Consider the following 19,875-nt stretch of genomic DNA (forward strand, 5'->3'; position numbering starts at 1 on the left):
GCACTCAGGACCCACATATTCATGAGGCATGGAAAAACAGGAACTGATGCCAATGCACTAGTTGGCGCCTAATATCAGTGGCGTAGCAAATGTGGGAATGTACAGCATGCGCCCCCCCACTCTTCCATGCGGCTGCCGCAGGGCAGGTAAAGGCAGGGACTGCCACAGGCAGAAAAGTGTCTAGCTACGCCACTGCCTAATATTCATAATCGGGAGCCGTCCCAGCAGAGGCGGAGTCACAGCCGAAATCATATGGCTCCACCTGGCGATGCTAGATTGCTGTTGCTGGGGAAAAGCTTTAGAGGATCATTCTGACACGTGGAAGGACAATTCATACGTTGAAAAATCAGCGGGAAGATGCATTTATCATAAACTACTGCTAAAGGCATGTAACTTTCTTTTTTGCAGCAAGAATCTCTTCTAAAGGTGTATGCTCAGTACACAGTACCAAGCTGTGTATTTTTTATTTTTAAAGGAGAGGTTCAAGTAGTGGTAAACATGCAATGGAATTGGAATAAATAGATGGTTAGGTTAATTTAGCGCTTCATCCAGGCCAGCCATAGTATCATGGTTCTGTATTAGATTTTGAAGAGGACGCATTTGACTCTACTTTTCAAGGGAGTTAAATGATATTTTAGATAGTAAATGTGATTTCAATAGCTGATGAAAGCATTTTTAAGAGGGTTAAAAAAGGACAAATATTCCTTTCATCTTTAAACCACAGGTATTTTATGTGATCAATCCTATCCTTTGCAACAGAAAAACTAAACTGTTATTTTTTCGCCTTAACGCCCACTGCAGATTAGACCGTATAGCAGCAGAGCCCCTGGTGCAGTGACATTTTAATGCCACTAATTTGGACTGCAAAGCCAGTAAAGGTTGAAAGTTTGAGTACAGGTCTGAGTACTGGTTACTCCCAATTTTTTGAGGGTGGGTGAATATGCCAGAGTTCAAGACATTAAAAAGGTCAGTCTGCTCCTTACCTGGTATGAACCCCAATACACTAAGCAGGAAGAGTTTCCCTTATTAGCAGTGTACACAGCTTGTAAATACTTTTAGACAAAATACAGGGAGGGAAATCTGCAGAACCTTGCCATGCATAGTCTCCATAACCAGTGAAACAGGTTAAAGAATGAGTCCCGAGCCACTCCACTGGTCATTTGCAATCTAGCAAACCGTGCACCCAACATACCAATTTGTAATCTTCAAGCTCCTTGGGGTCAATTCCATCAGGGTTCCAAATAGTGCCATCAATCTCCCCAATTCCAATACACTTTGCACCGAAGCGGTGGAGGTACCTCATTGAATGCAGGCCGACATTACCAAATCCCTGTTAAAACAGCAAAATGAAAAGCTAGACTTTCCACGAGTATACAACAGTTAAATAGCATGAAAGCAACAATGGTTTATTGAGAAAACCGTATTTGTGCGTTTATAATTATTCTAGTGAATATAGCAGAATTTTCTCAGTACAAGTATGATCACAGCCAAAATAAAAAATATATTAGGGCCACAAGCAATGCAAAATAGGTAGCGATTTACAGCATTCATTCTAAAGCAGCAGTTCTTAACCAGTGGTCCAGACACCTACTCAGGGGTTCCGCAACTGGTTGGAAAATTATTAACTTGTTAATGTTACTTAAAGTATTAAATAAATCTATTTCTCACACGTACATATAGAAGTACAAAATGTAAAAATGAAAATTTTACAATGTTCTGTAAATGCGAAGTAATTTGAAATTGGACGCTAAAACCAGAGTTGGTATCCTCAAATTGATTCATGGGAGCAGTGCAAGTGCATCAAAAAGAAAACAGTTTGGACAATTGGTGGCCCTAATTAAATTTAGAAAAGCCCCAACCTTCCTATTAAAATTAGGATAGTTTTTATAATGGTTACTGAATTAAGTAAAATATTTATTCATTTGCATATCGGTTTGAAGAATACTTGTTTCCATATTTTTGTGTATTGTTTAGCAGTTCAAATCATCGAAATTACTTAGGACGGGGGCCCCAGATTCCAATAACATTGCACGGTGGGTCCCTGGATTCTAGTAATGATTAACTGTGGCTATGTTCCCTGTAGAGAATAGGGACCACCTTCACAGTTTGAGGTTTTCACCTTTTATTTGCATTAGCCATCTGGGAGGCCTGTGATCAGTTTGAACAAGAAAGTGAGAGCCAATCAAGTATGGCCTAATCTTCTGCAGGGACCAAACCACAGCAAAGGCTTCCCTCTCAATGGCATTCCAACACTGCTCTCTGGAGAGCAACCTCCTGCTAATGAAAGCAACATGTTGGTCATGGCCATCACTAATTTGCGATACGACCACTCCTATCCCATGTTGAGGCATCTATCTGCACTGTGAACCGTTTGGCATAATCTGGAACTTTTAGAATGGGAGCCTGTCAAAAGCCTTTTGTTAGCCCTCTGTCCAGTTTACATTTTTGGGCATCTTCTTGGAGGTTAGATCTGTGAGAGGGGTCCACAATGGACCCATACTACCTTACAAACCTCCTGTAGAACCCAATCAAGTCAAGGAAGGCCCTGACTTGAGCTACCTAGTCCAGAATAGGCTGGCCCTTGACATGTAAGGGTAGAACTTGGCCTCCACCTATAAGGTGGCCCAAGTAAACTGTGAACTGCCCTCTCTGGCATTTGCTTGCCTTGATAGTGAGGCCTGCACTTCTCGGAGCCTCAACAAGGGCCTTGCCAAGGTGTATCAGGTGATCTTGCCAAGATGAGCTAAACACAGCAATATGGTCACAATAAGCTGCACTAAAGGACTCCAATACAGCTGTATTCACCAACTCCGGTTGGGGGAACAATTGTACAGTTTAGGGAAAGAGTTCTGGCACTAGGGACCTTTCAGTCGAAATGACATGTACCAGGCAAAAAGCTGGGACAACCATGTCCAAAAAGGGCCACTTTCATGCATACAGTCTGAAACACCCTATCTTTAACTGCTAAACCATTCCCCAATAGGCCCAACACAGATGAATATTTTTTTACAGGTTTCAGTGAACGTATAAATCCGGGCTTAAGGGTTTCGCCACGTTGCACAAGAATCAATTGCCTGTTTTTTGGAAACAGGTTTTCCGATTAGCAGGTCATGAAAACGCAGATTTGCCATGTTCTAAAATAGCAATAGAAGTAGGAGCAGAGGCAGAAAACTCATTTCAGCAATGGGCACTGGCTGGCGCCATAACAACCCCAATCCTGGAGAACTCAAAGATTTCACAAATGGGGAACACAGCTCCATAAAGACCTGCCTCCTACCCCAAACCGCCCCAGACTCGTCATGTCTGCATAACTCCACCAGTATTTTTTTTTTTTGCAGTTATATACAGCGCAAACTTTGGCCAAGGGCATTGTAGCGCTTTACATGACCACATAAATTTATTTTTTAAGGGGGGGGGGGGGGGGGGGGAATAGAGGGGAGAGGGAATAAGTGCATCATAGTTGAACTGTTCTGTTTGGGATCCTGCTCACAAACTGGTCTAAACTCTTCAAGTTGAAGGCATACCATCCAGTGCTCCATTTGAGCGGGAGGTTGCAGGTGGCGCCCACCAGCACTCATTTTTGGGGCCCGGCCTTATAGTTCCTCAAAAGAGCAAGAGAGAAAACACAAGAGGAGAAAAGACAGAAAAAAAGAGTGGCAAAGTGGGAAAGCAGGAATGAAAATTACCCCGTAGGAGGGAGTAAAAGGGGCAGGGAGTTTCTGGTGGTGGATGAAAGAGGAATGAGGTGCAATCAAGACCACACAGCCTTGGTATTCAGCAGCAGCATTTTTAGGGCTGGCCATGGGATTCGGAGTAAAACATTGGTCTGGCACTCATTGTTTTACAAATTAAGCAAAAACGAGAAGATAAAATCGATTTGGGAACAGGCTGTTAGTCAGGTAGCTAGAAAGAATACCCCGCACACTTAGGAAGTGTCTCCTCCGCACATGAATTCCCAAGACCCCCAAGTTAGGGGCTCAATACCCTCCCTATCATTTGGGATGAAATATGTAGCCTGGACTCAGACTAAACCCGAGGGGGGGCCAGCTACGATTCAGCTGGTCAGAACGACAGATCTCTTGTGGAGTTGCGCATTGTCAACATGTTCCCTCCTGAAATTACATTTTCTAAGGCACCCAAGTTAGAGTCTGTATCAGAAAAAACACATCATGAACATTAAAGCCCCAACACAAAGAAAGGATAAATGTTACTTACCCAGTAAGCATCGGTTCTTGGCATGTGGAGCTGTATATTCGCATGCTTTGCATACTCCTGCCATCTATTGCTGGGTCTGGATGTTTGCAAGTTGCTTTTCTTCGAATAAGTCTTTCCAGTCACAAGGTAGGGGACTCCTCCTTTCGTTGATAGTGCACATGGGCATCAACTCCATTGTTAGATTTTTTTTTTCCCCGCAGGGGGAGAGAATGAACTTAGTAAGTAAAGAATAGAGAAGTCCATGCATATAGAGTAAGAGAGAACAGCAACAGGTATAGGTACCTGGGTAGGCGGGTGGGCGCATGTGAATCTACAGCTCTACATGCCAAGAAGAGATGCTTACTGGGTAAGTAACATTATCCGTTCGCGGCATGTGAGCTGTAGATCACATGCTTTGCATAGACTATACAGCAGTATTCTCCCAAAGCTGTTGGAGTGGTCTAAAAGAGTGCTTTAAGTACTGCCTGACCCACATTAGCTTGTTGTCTCTCTAACACATCCACACAATGGTGCTTGGTGAATGTGTGTGGTGTAGACAATGTTGCAGCTTTACAAATGTCAACTATGGGGATGTTTCCTAAGAAAGCTATAATAGTCTCTATTTTGCGAGTGGAACGTGTTCTAGGGGGTATTGTTAACATTCTTTTTGCTTTTGCATAACAAGTCTGAATGCATTTAACAATCCATCTGGCAATACCCGACTTGGATATGGGATTGCCCTTGTGTGGTGGTGCAAAAGCAACAAAAAGCGGTTTAGTTTTACTAAATTATTTTGTTTTTTCAATGTAATATAAAAGGGCTCTTCGAACATCTAAGGTGTGTAGAGCTTGTTCTGCCACTTAATCAGGTTGAAAAAAGACTACAGGTAACTCAACCAGCTGTTGATGTGAAAGGCAGAAACCGTCTTAGGTAGAAACTTGGGGTTAGTACGAAGAACCACTTTGTCTCTGAAGTTGGAAAAATTGTTCTTCGATGGTTAGTGCCTGTAGTTCACCCACTCTCCTCAGTAAAGTGATTGCAATGGGGAATGCAGTTTTCCAGGAGAGAAACTATAGTTCAAATTTATGCATGGGTTCAAAAGGTGGGCCCATTAGTTTGTGAGGACTATGTTAAGATTCCTCACTGGGGCAGGTGGAAGTCTTGGTGGGATAACTCTTTTAAGTCCTTCCATGAAAGCTTTGAATACTGGCACTCTAAAAAGAGATAAGTGTTGCCTGTTTTGTAGACACGCAGGTATTGCAGCGAGATGTAGTCGGATAGAGGTGTAAGCTAACCCGGACTGCTGCAAGTGTAACAGATAAATCATATTTTGTATTGAAGCATCAAGAGGATTGATATTATTGCAATAGATAAACAAAACATTTCCATTTATCTGCATAACAGGCTCTTGTAGTAGGCCTTCTGGCCTCTCTAATGATGTTCATACAGTCTGGTGGGAGATTTAGGTAACCAAACTAGGATTCCAGGAGCCAGATCGCGAAGTTCAGTTGTTTGGGGATCTTGGTGGCGGATTTCTCCATGGGTCTGTGTGAGGAGACAGGGTGCGAGGTGCAGATTTTGATGTGGAACTAGTGACAGCTCCAACAGGGTTGTGAACTAAGGTTGACGGGCCCATGTGGGAGCTACTAGGATCAGCGTAAGGGATGTTTTCCGGAGTTTCCAAACCACTAATGGAATGAGTGGGAGAGGCGGAAAAGCGTAGGCAAATATCCCTGACCAGTTCATCCATAGTGCATTGCCTTTGGAGAGCGGGTGTGGGTACCTGGAGGCGAAGTTTGGGCATTTTGCGTTTTGGTGTGTGGCAAAAGATCTATTTGAGGGACTCAGCAACTTTGAAAGTATGTGAGGAGAACTTGAGGGTGAAATTCCAATTCATGGATTTGCGGTCTATGACTGCTGAGGAGATCGGCAACCTGATTGCTCACTCCTGGGAGGTGTTCTGCTAGGAGATAGATTTTGTGGTGCATCGCCCACTACCAAATGGCTTGAGTCAAGTGCGACAGTTGGAGAGTGTGTCCTCCCCCCTGTTTTTGTATATAGTACATAGCAGTCATGTTGTAGGTAAGAACTAGGACAGATTTGCCGACCAGGTGAATCTGAAATGCTTTGAGTGCTAGAAACAGTGCTAGCAGCTCTAGAGGATTTATGTGGAGAGTCTTTTGCTGTTGACTCCACAGGCCTTGCACTGATGAGCCTGAACATTGCGAATTCTGGCTGCATTGGGGAAGGTTAGAGCCCTTCGAGTATCTAAAGTGTCTCCTAGATAGTTTTGGGTGTTGGAAGGTTAAAGTTGCGATTTTAACACATTGACTGTGAACCCCAGTTGTTGTAGTAACTGCAGTGTCCTGTGAGTGTGTTGGAGACACTTTGGATACGTACTGGCTTTGATGAGCCAGTCGTCCAAGTAGGGGGAAGACATGAATGCGTTGACTATGTAGGTGAACAGCGACCACTGTCAGACACTTTGCAAAGACTCTGGGAGTTGTGGTAACTCCGAACGGGAGTACCTTGAACTGGTAATGATGGCCCGCTACCATAAATCTGAGAAATGTGCGATGAGCGGGATGTAATGGAATATGGAAACAGGGGTCTTTAAGTCTAGGGTAGACAAGATAGTCGCCCTGTTGTAGGAGTGGGAGCACTTGTTGAAGTGTTACCATGTGAAAATGGTCTGATTGTATGTAAAGATTCAATTCTCGGAGGTCCAAGATAGGTATGAGAGAACCGTCATTTTTGGGTATTAGAAAATAGATGGGGTATTGTAGTGGTATGGGCTCTATAACTCCATTCAAAAGGAGAGACAACCTCTTGGTTGAGGAGGGGTCAGTGCTGTGGTGACAGTTTGTGTGAACGTAGAGGAATGTTTGGAGGATTGTTGGTAAACTCCAGGCAATAACCAGAACGGATAATTTCCAGTACCCACTTGTCTGTAGGTATTGACTGCCAGACGGGTAGGAATTTTGAAAGACGTCCCCTGACAGGTGTTAAATAGGGAGGAGGGGGTAGGGGGGGGGGGGGGGGGGGAAGGGGTGTTGGAACCTCTACCTCTACCCTTGCCATTATTGCCTCTGTGATCCCCTCTGAAGAAACGCTTAGAGGAAGAGGGTTTATTGTTACCTTTGTAGGTTGTAGAGGTAGTGTCTGAGGAGGTATTTTTGGACCTGCCCCAATAGAAGGAGCGTCGAAAGGAGCCGCGGCCTGAAGGTGACTGGAGGGCACCCATGGATTTCGCCACCTCGGTGTTCTTTCTCATCTTGTCTAATGAGTCTACTACAGGGCCAAAGAGGTGTTAAATGGTGTGTTCAGAATGGAAGTCTGAACCTCTGGTTTGAACCCAGAAATGCATAGCCAGGCATGCCTTCTTAACAGAACTCTGGTGTTGACAGCTCTAGGAGCAGTGTCAGCAGCATCGAACGTACACCTGAAGAAATTGTCTGAGATGATCTGCCCCTCCCACACTAGGTCTTGAGCTTTGGATTTGTGCTCATCAGTTAGAAATTGGAGCATACTCCATTATATTCCGATGCGCCCTATCGTACCTAGCTAGAAGTGCTTGTGTATTGGAAATGCGCAAAAAAATTGCAGCTTGGGAGGCTATTCTTTTTCCAGAAAACTGTCTGGGGGTGGAGCATCCCATGACGTTTGAGAATTAGCTCTCTTATGTGCATTATACAAGACAAGAGAATCTAATGGTAACTGCCCCCTGATGCAAGCTGTGTCTGCTGGTGCAGATTTATATTACTTGTCTACACTGGGGGTGAGGATACTTGCGCGCACAGGATCATTAAAAATGTCATCTACATGTCTGAGCATACCCATGAGCATTGGAAGTGTGTGCGAGGATTTTATGTGACCTGCTAAGAGTTTCGAAAAGAAAATCTTCTAGGGACTCCTTATATAACTGACCCCATGGTAATTAGCAGCTCTGTTTAACAATTCTATGTATCCTACACGGTCATCTAGTGGAGAGGGCCTAGTAGGGTACAGATCAGGACTGTTTCCTGTGGGAGAATTAGACTCATAATCTCCCCCAGGGGTCTGCAGGTGGTGGATCATTGTCCCCAGATCCATCCTTGTCCCAATCATCCTTATCAGGTATATATGGTGCTGGCGAGTCAGCAGGTGAAATTAGTAATGGTTGAGACACAGGAGAAGGAGGAGGAGGAGAGTTAGTGCCCACATTCTTCTTTTTTGAAGGGATGTGGTAAACTTTCTCCTTCTCTGGATTAAGTTTTAGTGTCACTTTGGTGGTAATCTGTCCAGTTGTTGGATGAATGTAGTGTTCTTTGTTTCAGATCCATTTTCGAGGGTGGAACATCGAAATGGAGCTCCCTTGCTGGAGTCATCGCCTCCTTCTGTTTCGGTGCCGGTGTTTTGGATACAGAGGTTTTTGGATCCTAAGATGTTTGGCGTAGAACGGGTAGGCTTGAACCAGACTTTGACCTCGATCCCGAATGTTTTAGCTCGGTGCTAGATTTCGAATGACTCAGTTCGGACCCGGAAGTCTTGGGGTGTGTGTCGGTACCAAGCAGGAGGGCGGGCGTTACAAGAGTTCTCGGTACAGACCATGGCCCTCAGGCGGAGATTGGACCAAAGCCTTCTTCTTAAGTGTTAGGTGAACTTTGGGCCAAGGGAAGATCAGTACTCATGGTACGCTGCCCTTGCTTTTCGTCCTCATCGGAGCCGGATTTCAAGACATTTCCTCTGCTCCTATGGCTTCTCCGGTTTCCTGTTCCAAATCTTCTCCAAAGTGGTCCGGAATGGAACCCGTGTGCTGGCTTTGCATGTCGCGTCATTGAGCCAGACGATCGCGAAGACTCTTCTTATATCATGAAGCGTGTAAGATCAGAAAGCCTTACACGCGTCGCAGTCCTGATTTTTGTGCTTCGGTGACAAGCACAAGTTGCACACTTCGTGTGAGTCGGTGCGCGGGAACTTCGCGTGGCACCGCGGGCAGAATTTAAATGGAGTTTCTTTGCATCTACTGCATGGCGGGCCGACGCGGGTAGGCCCAACGGCCTTCCACGAGCTACCCGATCGAAAGAGGGATTTTGAGTTTTTACGATATGTGGAAAATGAAGATACGCAATAGAAAATAATACCATTGGGGGGGTGAGTGTATTGCGCACAGAGGGGAACTCGAGAAACAGTGACCAACTGGAGAGCAGCAATTCACTTATGAAGCCGATGGAGTCGATGCCCATGCGCACTATCACCGAAAGGAGGAGTCACCTACCTTGTGACTGGAAAGACTTCTTTGAAGAAAAACAACTTCCAAACATGTGGACCCAACACTAGATGGCAGGAGTATGCAAAACATGTGATCTACAGCTCACATGCCTCAAACATCAGTTTTTCCAGAGATCCTTTGAGCACACTACTGATCAAAACCAATGATACTAAGAGTTAACAGGGAGACAAAATGGGTGATCTCTGGTACAACATCATCAAGAGCAGACATCTGATGTGACCTGGCTGAGTTTTTAGTTATGGAGTGTACTCGAATTTCTGATCAAATCAAGTACCAAAAGACAAACCAAGACTGAAAGGGAGGTCGCCACAAAGACCTTGCAATTCACGAAAAGTTCCCCCATCCATCATACTGATGTAGTGCATGACTGAGGTATTGACCATAAAGACTTCCACCGTGTGCCCTGCACAGATGACGAGAAGATTGTGCGGTTATACAAAATCTTCCTAAATTCTACGTACTTTCAAGTGGCCTCCACTAACCACAGCTGTACACATCCCCGTAACTGGGGATACTGTCGGAAGAGAGGAATCATCAGATACGACTCCTCTGAGATTACCTCGGATGAAAAAGACCAAACAGGAATACATTGCTTTTAGACACTACCACTACGCGGTGTACAGAGTTCGAGGGAATGTATTATTTTTATTCATCAGGAAAGCATAATTACTTCTGCCCCAAAAATCAATCTTTTCCAACAACTTGTGAGGGAGACCAAAAGAAAAGCATTAGGTTGTGGCACTGCCTCAAATGCCTGAAATACCAGACTGAAATGGGTGAGCTTTCAACAAAGCCAGGTGTACAAAAAAAGGGAAATTAGTCCTAGCGAAAAAAATCTGCTAACAGTTGAGGAAGTTTTCCAATACACCAACATCAGTGTCAACAGAGCACCACTAAGACAAAAGCTCTGAATTATGGCTTGGGGGGGGATCAATGGAAAAAAAAACAACAAAAAAACTATCGGTGTGGCACCTCCGTTGCCATTAGCAAGGCAAAAAAAAAAAAATCCTCGGACTTGGTAAGAGAGAGTAGGAACCTACACCTCAAAGTTATTGAGCCTGCTTTAATTTTATGTGCCTTTCACTCCACAGTCATCAGAATCAAAAATAGACATCTCATTCCGGGTCATTTCGGACACTGCCTCCAGTCCTGGACTTTCTTTTCCAAATCATGTTTTTTTAGGCGTGCTAGTCCAATTATTTCAATGGAAAGAAAATGATAGGCTACCAGGCAGAATCCATTAGGCTTCCAATGAAAAGTTCTGAACTTGAAACGGTGTCCATAATGACGTGGAGCGAGTTGGTCACAGGCCCCACACTAAAAACAGAGCACAGCTAGATGCCTCTGGAGCTTTGCTATGAAAAATAATTTCCCTATGCTGCAACATAATAGGTATCTATTTTTTTTCTTTCAAGCTTTGCTCCCCAAAAACCGCTCCAGAGGTGGGCAAGAGAAAATTATGTTAGGACCGTGGACCAAACTATATTCCTAAACCAGCCTTGGATACCACAATGGACAAGCCAGTGGGTTTAAGCCTCAGCAGCAGAGGTTCCAGTGCCGAAGGTAAAAAGGTAACAAAAAAAAAAAAAACACATTACCCCAAAAATATATAACCCAAACAAGGAACCCCTACCCCAGTGCGGTCAATTGTGCTCCTTTACTGATACAGATCCAGTACAACTGTACAGTTGGGGGGCACAATGCAGATTACTGGAGACCCCAAACCAGTTGAACACAACAACTGGGCAGTCAAATTTATTTGGATGGGCAGAAGTAAGAGCGGCCATGTAACTAATATGAAGTCACAATGGAGTTTTAAAGCATTAGACTTTTAGCTGAGGACAGAAGTCAAAGATTTTCAAGATATGGAGGACCCATAGAACCAGGCAGGTCAACTGCAGTCAGTCACTGATGGCACCAGTTCCAACTTGGATCTAGACTTAGGGTTTCCACTTGATCAAGCTGATCTTTCCATAAGCCCATTGGAAAGAAAGGTTGCTCATGTGGGTTCAGATCAGGACAACCACATTCTACTAACAGACACAGAAATCACATCAGCTACTGCACGTGATGGCACATTGCCTCCTGTTCCTTAAGGGGTTGAAGTGTGGTGATACAAACACACGTTGGGCACAGAATGGAACAGGGGAGATGTATGCAGGCTTATGTCAACACCAAGTATAGTTTTCAACTTCAGTCTTATGCTGCTCTTTCTGGGATCAGGGGCAGTCCTTATCCTTGTACAGCAAAGTGCTCCTTGCCGCAGTAACAAAAGTATGAACACTATGTACTTTTTACAGGCTGCAGTCAATTCTGGTAGGAAAATAGCGACATGTGCCCCAGGTCTACTGCAGTTTTCTCTTACAATGGTAAGTAGGAGTCCTGGGTGTCCAAATAAGAGAAGACCCAAACACAGGCGGAGTGGACTGATACTATATATCTCCCTGGTGGCCTCATTGCGAAGCTGGAGCCAAAGAAAGGGGTTAGGAGGAGAGGGATCAAGCAGGGCAGGGATTGGGAAAGAGGTTACCTACAGATTTTATGGAGGTGGACTTAAAGGACAAGGCATTTACCTTTGGTAACGCCTTATATGGTAGAGACATGATCTAGCCGCAGATTCTTTACCTTAGATCTTCAAGGCGTCAGGCTGGATCCGAATGATTAATAGCAGTATCCCTGCGTGCTGATAGGTGACGTCCGTTGACTCCGTGTTAGTCGTGATGTCCAAATCATCTATATAGGTGTCACCTTGGCACACTGATATCAGTACTTTTCACGACTTTCCATGCCAGAAGTGCGGAGCCATGAAGTGAACTGACCATGGTGTGTTGACCAACTAGGGCCCTGAAGGGGAACAGTCCCAACACAAAACTGATCCGCTGTACGGGGATGATGGGTGTGCCTGTGAGGAATCTGCAGCTGGATAATGTCTCTACCAGATAAGGCGTTACTGAAGACAAGTAACTTGTCCATCTAATAGAGACATCTAGCCGCAGATTCCTTACCTCAGAACCGATACCTAAGCAATACCATCCACGGAGGAGAGGCTACAGAAAAGTGTTAGACCAGAACGCCCTGTAGTACCCAACGGCCCAAGAGGCCTTTCCTACGGACCAAATTATCAAGGCAATAATGCTTGGGAAACGTGTGCAGGGATGCCCACAAAGCCACCTGGCAGATGTCGACGACTGTAACACCACGCTGAAGAGCTTTGGTTGCTACCTTAGCTCTGGTTGAATGAGCTCTAAGGCCTTCAGGAGGCTGTCTCTTTGCCAAAGCTTAACACATTTTTATGCAGAGGATAACCCAACAAGAGATGGCCCTCTTCTGCACACCACAACCCTTCTTTGCTCCAATGTACCCTAGAAATAGTGGGTCATCTGCCCAGAACTCTTCAGTGCAATCAACATAGAACGAGAACACTCTTTAAGTCCAGACGGTGGAGACGCTCTTCTTCCATAGAAGGATGCAGGGGAGCATAGAAGATGGGCAACAGATTTCCCTAGATGGAAAGGTGTCACCACCTTAGGCAAAAAGAAGCCCTAGAGCGGAGCACAAGTTTGTCCAGCAAGACTGTCAGGTTAGGAGGCAGAGAGGATAGAGCCTGCAATTCACTCACCATCCTGGCAGAAGGTATTGCCCTAAGAAGAGGTTTAGAAATTAAGCAGTTGGAGGGGGCAATTGTGCAGTGGTCGAAAGGTGCACACATCAAATAGGTGAGAACCAGGTTAAGGTCTCACTGGGGCATGATAAATGGGGAGGAGGAAACAAGTGTGTAAACCCCTTCAAGAATCTATGTAAAATAGGAGGTTTAAAAAGAAACGGGCCGAAAGGTAACCCTTCGGATGGCCCAATAAAAAGGAGAATGTCAGAGAGGAATGCAGACAGGGGCGGGGGGGGGGGGCATCGGAAGGCATATAGTGGCCTAGTGGAAGGACGCATGGCTGTCAGAATAACGTATAGTTTCTTACGTGTCGGTGTAGTTTTGCAGCTTGAAGACTTTCTGGATTCACTATGCTGTGCATTATTACGCCATCTAGTGGTTGGGTCAGGAATTGTCTTTTTCTCGTCTTTTTACAGGTAAGAAACTATACGTTTTGCAGCGTGAATCTTTCTGGATTCACTATGCTGTGCATAGACTTTGTAGCGGTTTGTAGTTATTGTGGTGGCTGGGTGGAAGATGAGCTCGGGTTACTGAATATGTGTTGTAAGACCTTCTGTCCCACTTGCGCTTCCTTGTTCATCTGAATATCTATACAGTAGTGCTTAGTGAACGTGTGCACTGAAGACCACGTTGCGGCTTGGCAGATGTCTTGGATAGGTGTGTTTTCTAGAAACTTAATTGTTGCTCGTTTCTTCCTTGTTGAGTGAGCATGAGCTGCTCCTTGTAACTGTTGGCCTACTTGTTTGTGGCAGAGTTGTATGGTTTGTGCAATCCACCGTGCAATGGTATTTTTGGTAACTGGTCGTCCCAAAAAACTGCTTGCAAAGGATACAAAGAATTGCTTTGTCTTTCTGCACTCCTTTGTCCTCTCTATATAGTGCATTACCGCCCTTCTGGCGTCCAGTGTGTGTAGCGCCCTTTCTGTACTTGTGGTTGGTTTTTGGAAAAAACTTGGTATTTGAATTGTCTGATTGATGTGCAACCGTGACACCACCTTTGTCATGAAATGTGGGTCTGTTCTCATTACAATCCTATCATTGTGTATTTGTAGGTAGGGCTCTTGAAGTGTTAGCGCTTGCAATTCACTCATTCTTCGTAGCGATGTGATAGCTACTAAGAATGCTGTTTCAGCGTGAGCATGTGCAGTGTATTGATGGTGCCTTCATCAATTGAGTTAGAACTACGTTGAGGTTCCATGCTGGTGCTGGCATTCTGTTTGGAGGTGCGATTCTTTTTGCCCCTTCCAGAAATCTCTTTACTACTTGGGAGGTGAAGAAACTCTTTCCTGTTTCTCCCCTTGTGTAAGCCACTATTGCCGCTAAGTGCACCCTTAGGGATGTGTAGCTTAGTTTATTTTGTAGTAGATGTGTTAAGTATTTTAATACGGTAGATTCCTTTGTAATTTTCCTTTGTAGTTTCTCTCTAATGCACCATTCGTCGAATCTCCTCCACTTTGCTACGTAGCACCTTATTGTGGTAGGACTCCTTGCCTCCCTGAGCACCGCCATTGTGCTTGCTGGTAGTTTGAGGTGTGCAAATTCTAGGTCTTCAGGAGCCATGCTGCCAGGCTGAGGCTCTCTGGCTCTAGGTGTAGCACCCTTCCGTCCTGCATTGTTAATAGGTCCCTTCTCCTTGGGAATCTGTGTGCTGGTGCTGGCGCCATTTCTACTATTTGTGAGAACCAGGACTGTCTGGTCCACTGGGGTGCTATTAGTATCAGCGTCATGTTGCTGGTCCTGCATTTGTTGAGTACCCTGTGTATCAGTGGAATGGGGGAAAAGGGTAGGCAAATGTATTTGACCAACTTATCCATAGCGCATTCCCTTGGGACTGATGACCTGGTTGTCTGGATGCAAAGTGTTGGCATTTTGCATTTAGGTGTGTTGCAAACAGGTCTATTTGCGGTGTACCCCATTTCCTTAATAGCTTCTCTATTTCCTGTTGGTTGAGCTCCCATTCGTGGGGTGCTCATGTCTGCCTGTTGAGTCTGTCTGCTTCCACATTGTCCTACCCTGGAATATGTATTGCTAGTAGGTCTATTCTTAGTGGAATGGCCCATCTCCATATTTCCTGTGCTAGCCTTGATAGTGCCACTGATTACGTTCCTCCTGGTTTGTTGATGTAGAACATGGCGATTGTGTTGTCTGTTTGGATCAACACCCTGTTCCCGTACAGCTCCTTCTGAAAGGCTTTTAAGGCTAGGAACACTGTTTTTAGCTCTAGGTAGTTGATGTGTTTGACCACATCCTGCTGCGACCATAACCCCCTCACCTTGAGCCTGTTCATGTGTGCACCCCACCACATTTGGGAGGCAGCGGTCGTGATGGTCACTGTTGGAGTTGGCTGTTTGAATGGTTTCCCCTGTGATATGTTTTCCTTGTTCCACCACGCTATTTCCTGATGCACTGCGTGTGACAACCACTACATCCTCCAAACTTCCTGTTGCCTGTGACTATTGCTGCTGTATCCATTCTTGAAATGGTCTCATGTGGAGGCAAATATTTGGGACCAGGTGTATGCATGATGCCATCATTCCCATTAGTTTGTCACTGTCACAGCTTACCCCTTGTGGTAAGGACGTGTCTCCTTCGTTATTGCCAAAGTTCTCTTTGTGCTTCCTCTCGACCGGGATCTTCAGGGAGATCTGTGGTGCCAGACACCAGGCCGCAAGCAGCTTTAGGGAAAATTCCCTCTGAAGTTTTTGGAGCCTTGGCCCGGCAGTTGGAGCACGACTTTGGGTCGTCGCATTCCAGGCACCAAAGACATACGATTAGGGTAAGTAACCAACATGGTGCAGTGACAGGCGGTGCGCTGTTTGAACCCCGATGTATTTTTACTGGCTATTCTTACACACCAAAAACATCGACAAAGTAAAAAAAAAAAGTCTGTCACAAAGTGACAGGAGGTAGCCCTCTTTGACAGATCGCGCTGGCTGTCGCAGAAAGAAAAGAACGGACATCACGGTGCCGAGTTGGTGCCTATATAGACGACGCAGACATCACGACAACCCAGACGCCTACGACATCACAGTGTTGACAGAAGCCACCCATCAGCACATGGGGGCATTGCCATCAAAAACCTTCCGGATCCAGCCAGACTCCTGGAAGTTCTATGGTAAGGAATCTGCAGCTAGATGGCAATCAGTTAAGTGTATATGCAGACTGGCCTGCCCAATATGGACATAGCAAGCCATCACAAAGGAAACCACCCTCTTGTGGGACATGTATTATGGTATTAATGGACTACATCATTCACCAGGCCATTTACGAAGCACACAAACATTGCATACACCCTTTCACAGATGTCCTACATAGGTGGAGGCCATGGGGTGTCCGATATGGAAAATGTATGAACTTTTTTGATGACACTAATAGCCCAAAAAGTGCCTTGATACATCCGGTGTGCCTGCATGACTGCCGAGTCCTCTAGAGGAAAAATATAAAGTTAAATTGGAAAATGCGACAGGGAACAGCTTTACTAAGCCATGTAAAAGTGTTCTGACCCAGCACGCCATATAAAAGTGTTCTGACCCAGCACCTACTCTCAGTGTTTGATCAGTACGAGACACAATGAATTACGAGCTCTGTGGTAAATAATTTTTTCTGACCATACAAATATGCATACCAAAATAAGTTGTGCCCACTACAAATATTGAAAACGGTTAACAAGCTCATTCATCTCAATATATAACAAGTATATTTGGAATGGAGCATCAAAGCAATCTTTTCCAGTTTCTACTCTTCTTAAATTACATCTAATGTGAAAACATCTAAAATATTTTTGAAAAATAAAATATTACCAGATATGCACATTTAAACATATTTACCAATCCCATCATGTTCTCAAGTTACCTGAATGACAAACGTCTTATCTCCGAAACCTGGAGTCATTCCCAAAAGGCTCATGTAAGATGCTTCGTTGATGAAGTTCTCAATACCATGAAACACCCCACGACCTGTAGCAGAAATACGGCCATGGATACCACCTTGGCTGATGGGTTTTCCAGTTACACAAGCATGGGCATTAATATCCTGCAAGAGAAGCAATCAACTTATTCACACAGGAACACACTGGATTTTAAGGAGGTACTTAGTCATGACAAATAGGTGGGAGAGGCTTTGACATCCATAAGTAAAATTATGCATACATTTCTGGCAGTATCCTACAGCTGGCAAAGTGGTGCTAGGTGTCTAAAGAGATACGCCCTACAGGCATCACAGATATACATGGTTTGCCTTCCCACTTATATACCTGGTAATAAGGGACCAACATATACAAAGGAAGTGCAAACTGGAACCCTTGCATGAGACAGGTGGCCAGTTTTCTTGCACACTCCAGGGTACAGCAGTTTGTGATTGGGCATTGTGTGGAGTGAGACCTTTTCGGACACCAGCCACACATCTCACCCGATTGTGCACACATCCTATGCGACCACAATGGTAATCAATTCTTCTGCCCTCCTTCCCACTACTACGGCAGCCAACTCTTAACCATAGAAGCAAAAATCCTCAAAAATAGTGGTAGGGCCACAAAGAAACACTCCATTGAACAATTTCAGGAACAAAGAAGATACAGTGCATGGTTTACTTCAGGAAGGGATGCTTACTCACCGTCACATTAGTTAATGCTGCATTATCTGCCAAACTCATGTTAAATGAACTCAAGATGGCTTCTACTTCTGTGCTACTCACCATAGGCAGCCGTTTTAAGAGTTATCTTTTTCATATCAGGATGAACAATCAAATTACAGGATGTGAATTGAGTGGAGTGGATTTTGTGTGGATAATACTTTTAGTTGTACTGCTAAAGCTTTGAAGTACAACAGCAAAAAGTAGAAAATTGAATAGAGGCAACAGTAAAGTTCAACAACTATGAAGACAAGTTTGTGGCTGGGTCTTTATAGGCTTCCAGGTTGTCAAAGGCCTCAATCTGCTGTGGATTCTTGCACTAGTACTTGATGCTCTCTCGTGTTACTTGAATTGCTCTTCGAGTGTTGGTCATGCAATAAGTGAGCTAGGAGGAGAGAGGAGACTGCACAAGTGGAGGACAGACTCCGAAAAAGTGATCGATATTTTCGGTATACTTTAAGGCAATGGAAGTAAAGACTGGACAGAACCATAGAACTATTTTGGCAGGCAGTGTTAAAAGTACTTTGTAATCTAAGTATTTTGATGGTGTATGCACAACCTACAACTTGCAGCACCTAGTATACGGAAGATCCAACACAGGAGAATATCTACACTTTACAAGACGTTGCAACTGGAAATGGAGCCAATACAATGGACAGTGACCTGCTAGTTTTTTTTGTTTTTTTTGGACAAAGCAGCCTCAAACCCCTAGTGCTCCTTTTGCATTTTAGAATCACAACCACAGGAAATCCCTGCTTATACACACACAAGACAAAACAAGCTGCCTTAAAGGAGAGCTTAATATTGGAAATAAATCTATTCAAGTTGATTTGGAGTGGGGGGGCTACTTAAAGACTTTCCCACAGTCCATGCAATTAATTTTAGAAATAGCTCAGCCAGCAGGAAACTGCACACTCAATTATGCCAAGTACTGCAATAGAAAGTGTTCTAACAGACAATAGTAACAAAGCAGCTAGATAGGCAGTCTGCCATCCTGCGCTAAAATGTCTGCCAAGGAGCTGACTCAGCATCTGAGTGAGAGGACGGCTTGGCAGTTTTGGCACACATGCAGATGTATTTGCCTTTTAAAATGCTAAAATAAAGTCCTATTGTAAGTAGCATTTTAGTCAAATTCAAATGCCAGACAAGTGCAATATGTTCAATATTATTATATCATGCGTCATTTCTTACACCAGGAGGCATCAATTAAAGTGAAAGGATATCGGATACAATAAAAATACTTCTGGTTTGCTGAACTAAGTAACTGAAGAGGTAGAAGATAAAACATTTTAATCACCCAGAAGAGGAGACTATTTTCATGGTGTCTGCAATCCCTGCTCAGTGCAAATTGGCACATCTCTCTTGCCAGCAGTATAGATGCAAATGGAATGAAGGGTTGGGGAGGGGAGTGACCCAAAAAAAGTCTGGGTGGCCTACTGGAAGTGGAGTGTAAAGTTACTAGATGGAAGTGCCCAAAGACTTGCCATATTGATAAAAACAGGTTGTGGGAGATATCTTTGCAGGCTAAGGGTTAGCAGGACAGGAATAAGTGCCCTAGCATCAGGGAGGCAGGACAGACATTATGACAAGCCTTGAAATACTTGGTTGCACGTTGAATGTTCCCTAAAAACATCCCACAGGGACACAAAGCCAGAATTCTGTGAGGATCAAGGTGGGGGGTATAGCGCCTTTCCTCCAGGACTGACTGGGGAAACAGCGACATTTTCTCGGTTAGAACCAGTTTTCAGAGCAGTTGAATAGAAAACGTGACACCTCAGATAGAAAATCTTTGGCGCATGTGGAGGGGTTACAGTCTTGTTTAGTCAGAGCGGTAACACATCATGTACGTCCTTTATCCTCATACGTAGGATGCAAGTCTGTCTAAACCCTAGCCATGACCAGACTAGGGCTCTCCAGCTTGAGGGGAAATGGAGGTGCAAACCCCTGCTCAAACATTTGGCCTCTTTCGGGCCAACAGGAGTAGGATAAAGGGGTAAGTGATTGTGTTGTTTAGGCTTAGTTTGACAACTTCTATCCCCCCCCCCATCACTTAGCTCACTCAGGTATATTTTGTTTTTAAACAGATGGGGGCACTATCCCTGCTCTAGAGTTACTGT

The 19,875-nt window shown here is 44.5% G+C and overlaps 1 protein-coding gene across 1 annotated transcript in view; it reads right to left on the reverse strand.

Annotated features, from left to right (window-relative positions):
* GLUD1 (glutamate dehydrogenase 1) overlaps positions 1-19,875 on the reverse strand; it is a 140,832-nt gene that overhangs the window by 48,645 nt on the left and 72,312 nt on the right. The window contains exons 6-7 of the mRNA XM_085607853.1: positions 16,982-17,161; positions 1,193-1,330 (exon numbers count right to left, since the gene is read on the reverse strand). Coding sequence (XP_085463979.1) covers positions 1,193-1,330; positions 16,982-17,161 — 318 coding nt within the window. The remainder of the gene's footprint in view (positions 1-1,192; positions 1,331-16,981; positions 17,162-19,875) is intronic.

Source organism: Triturus cristatus, chromosome 1_2 (assembly GCF_964204655.1).
Source record: "Triturus cristatus chromosome 1_2, aTriCri1.1, whole genome shotgun sequence".
Classification (NCBI taxonomy): domain Eukaryota; kingdom Metazoa; phylum Chordata; class Amphibia; order Caudata; family Salamandridae; genus Triturus; species Triturus cristatus.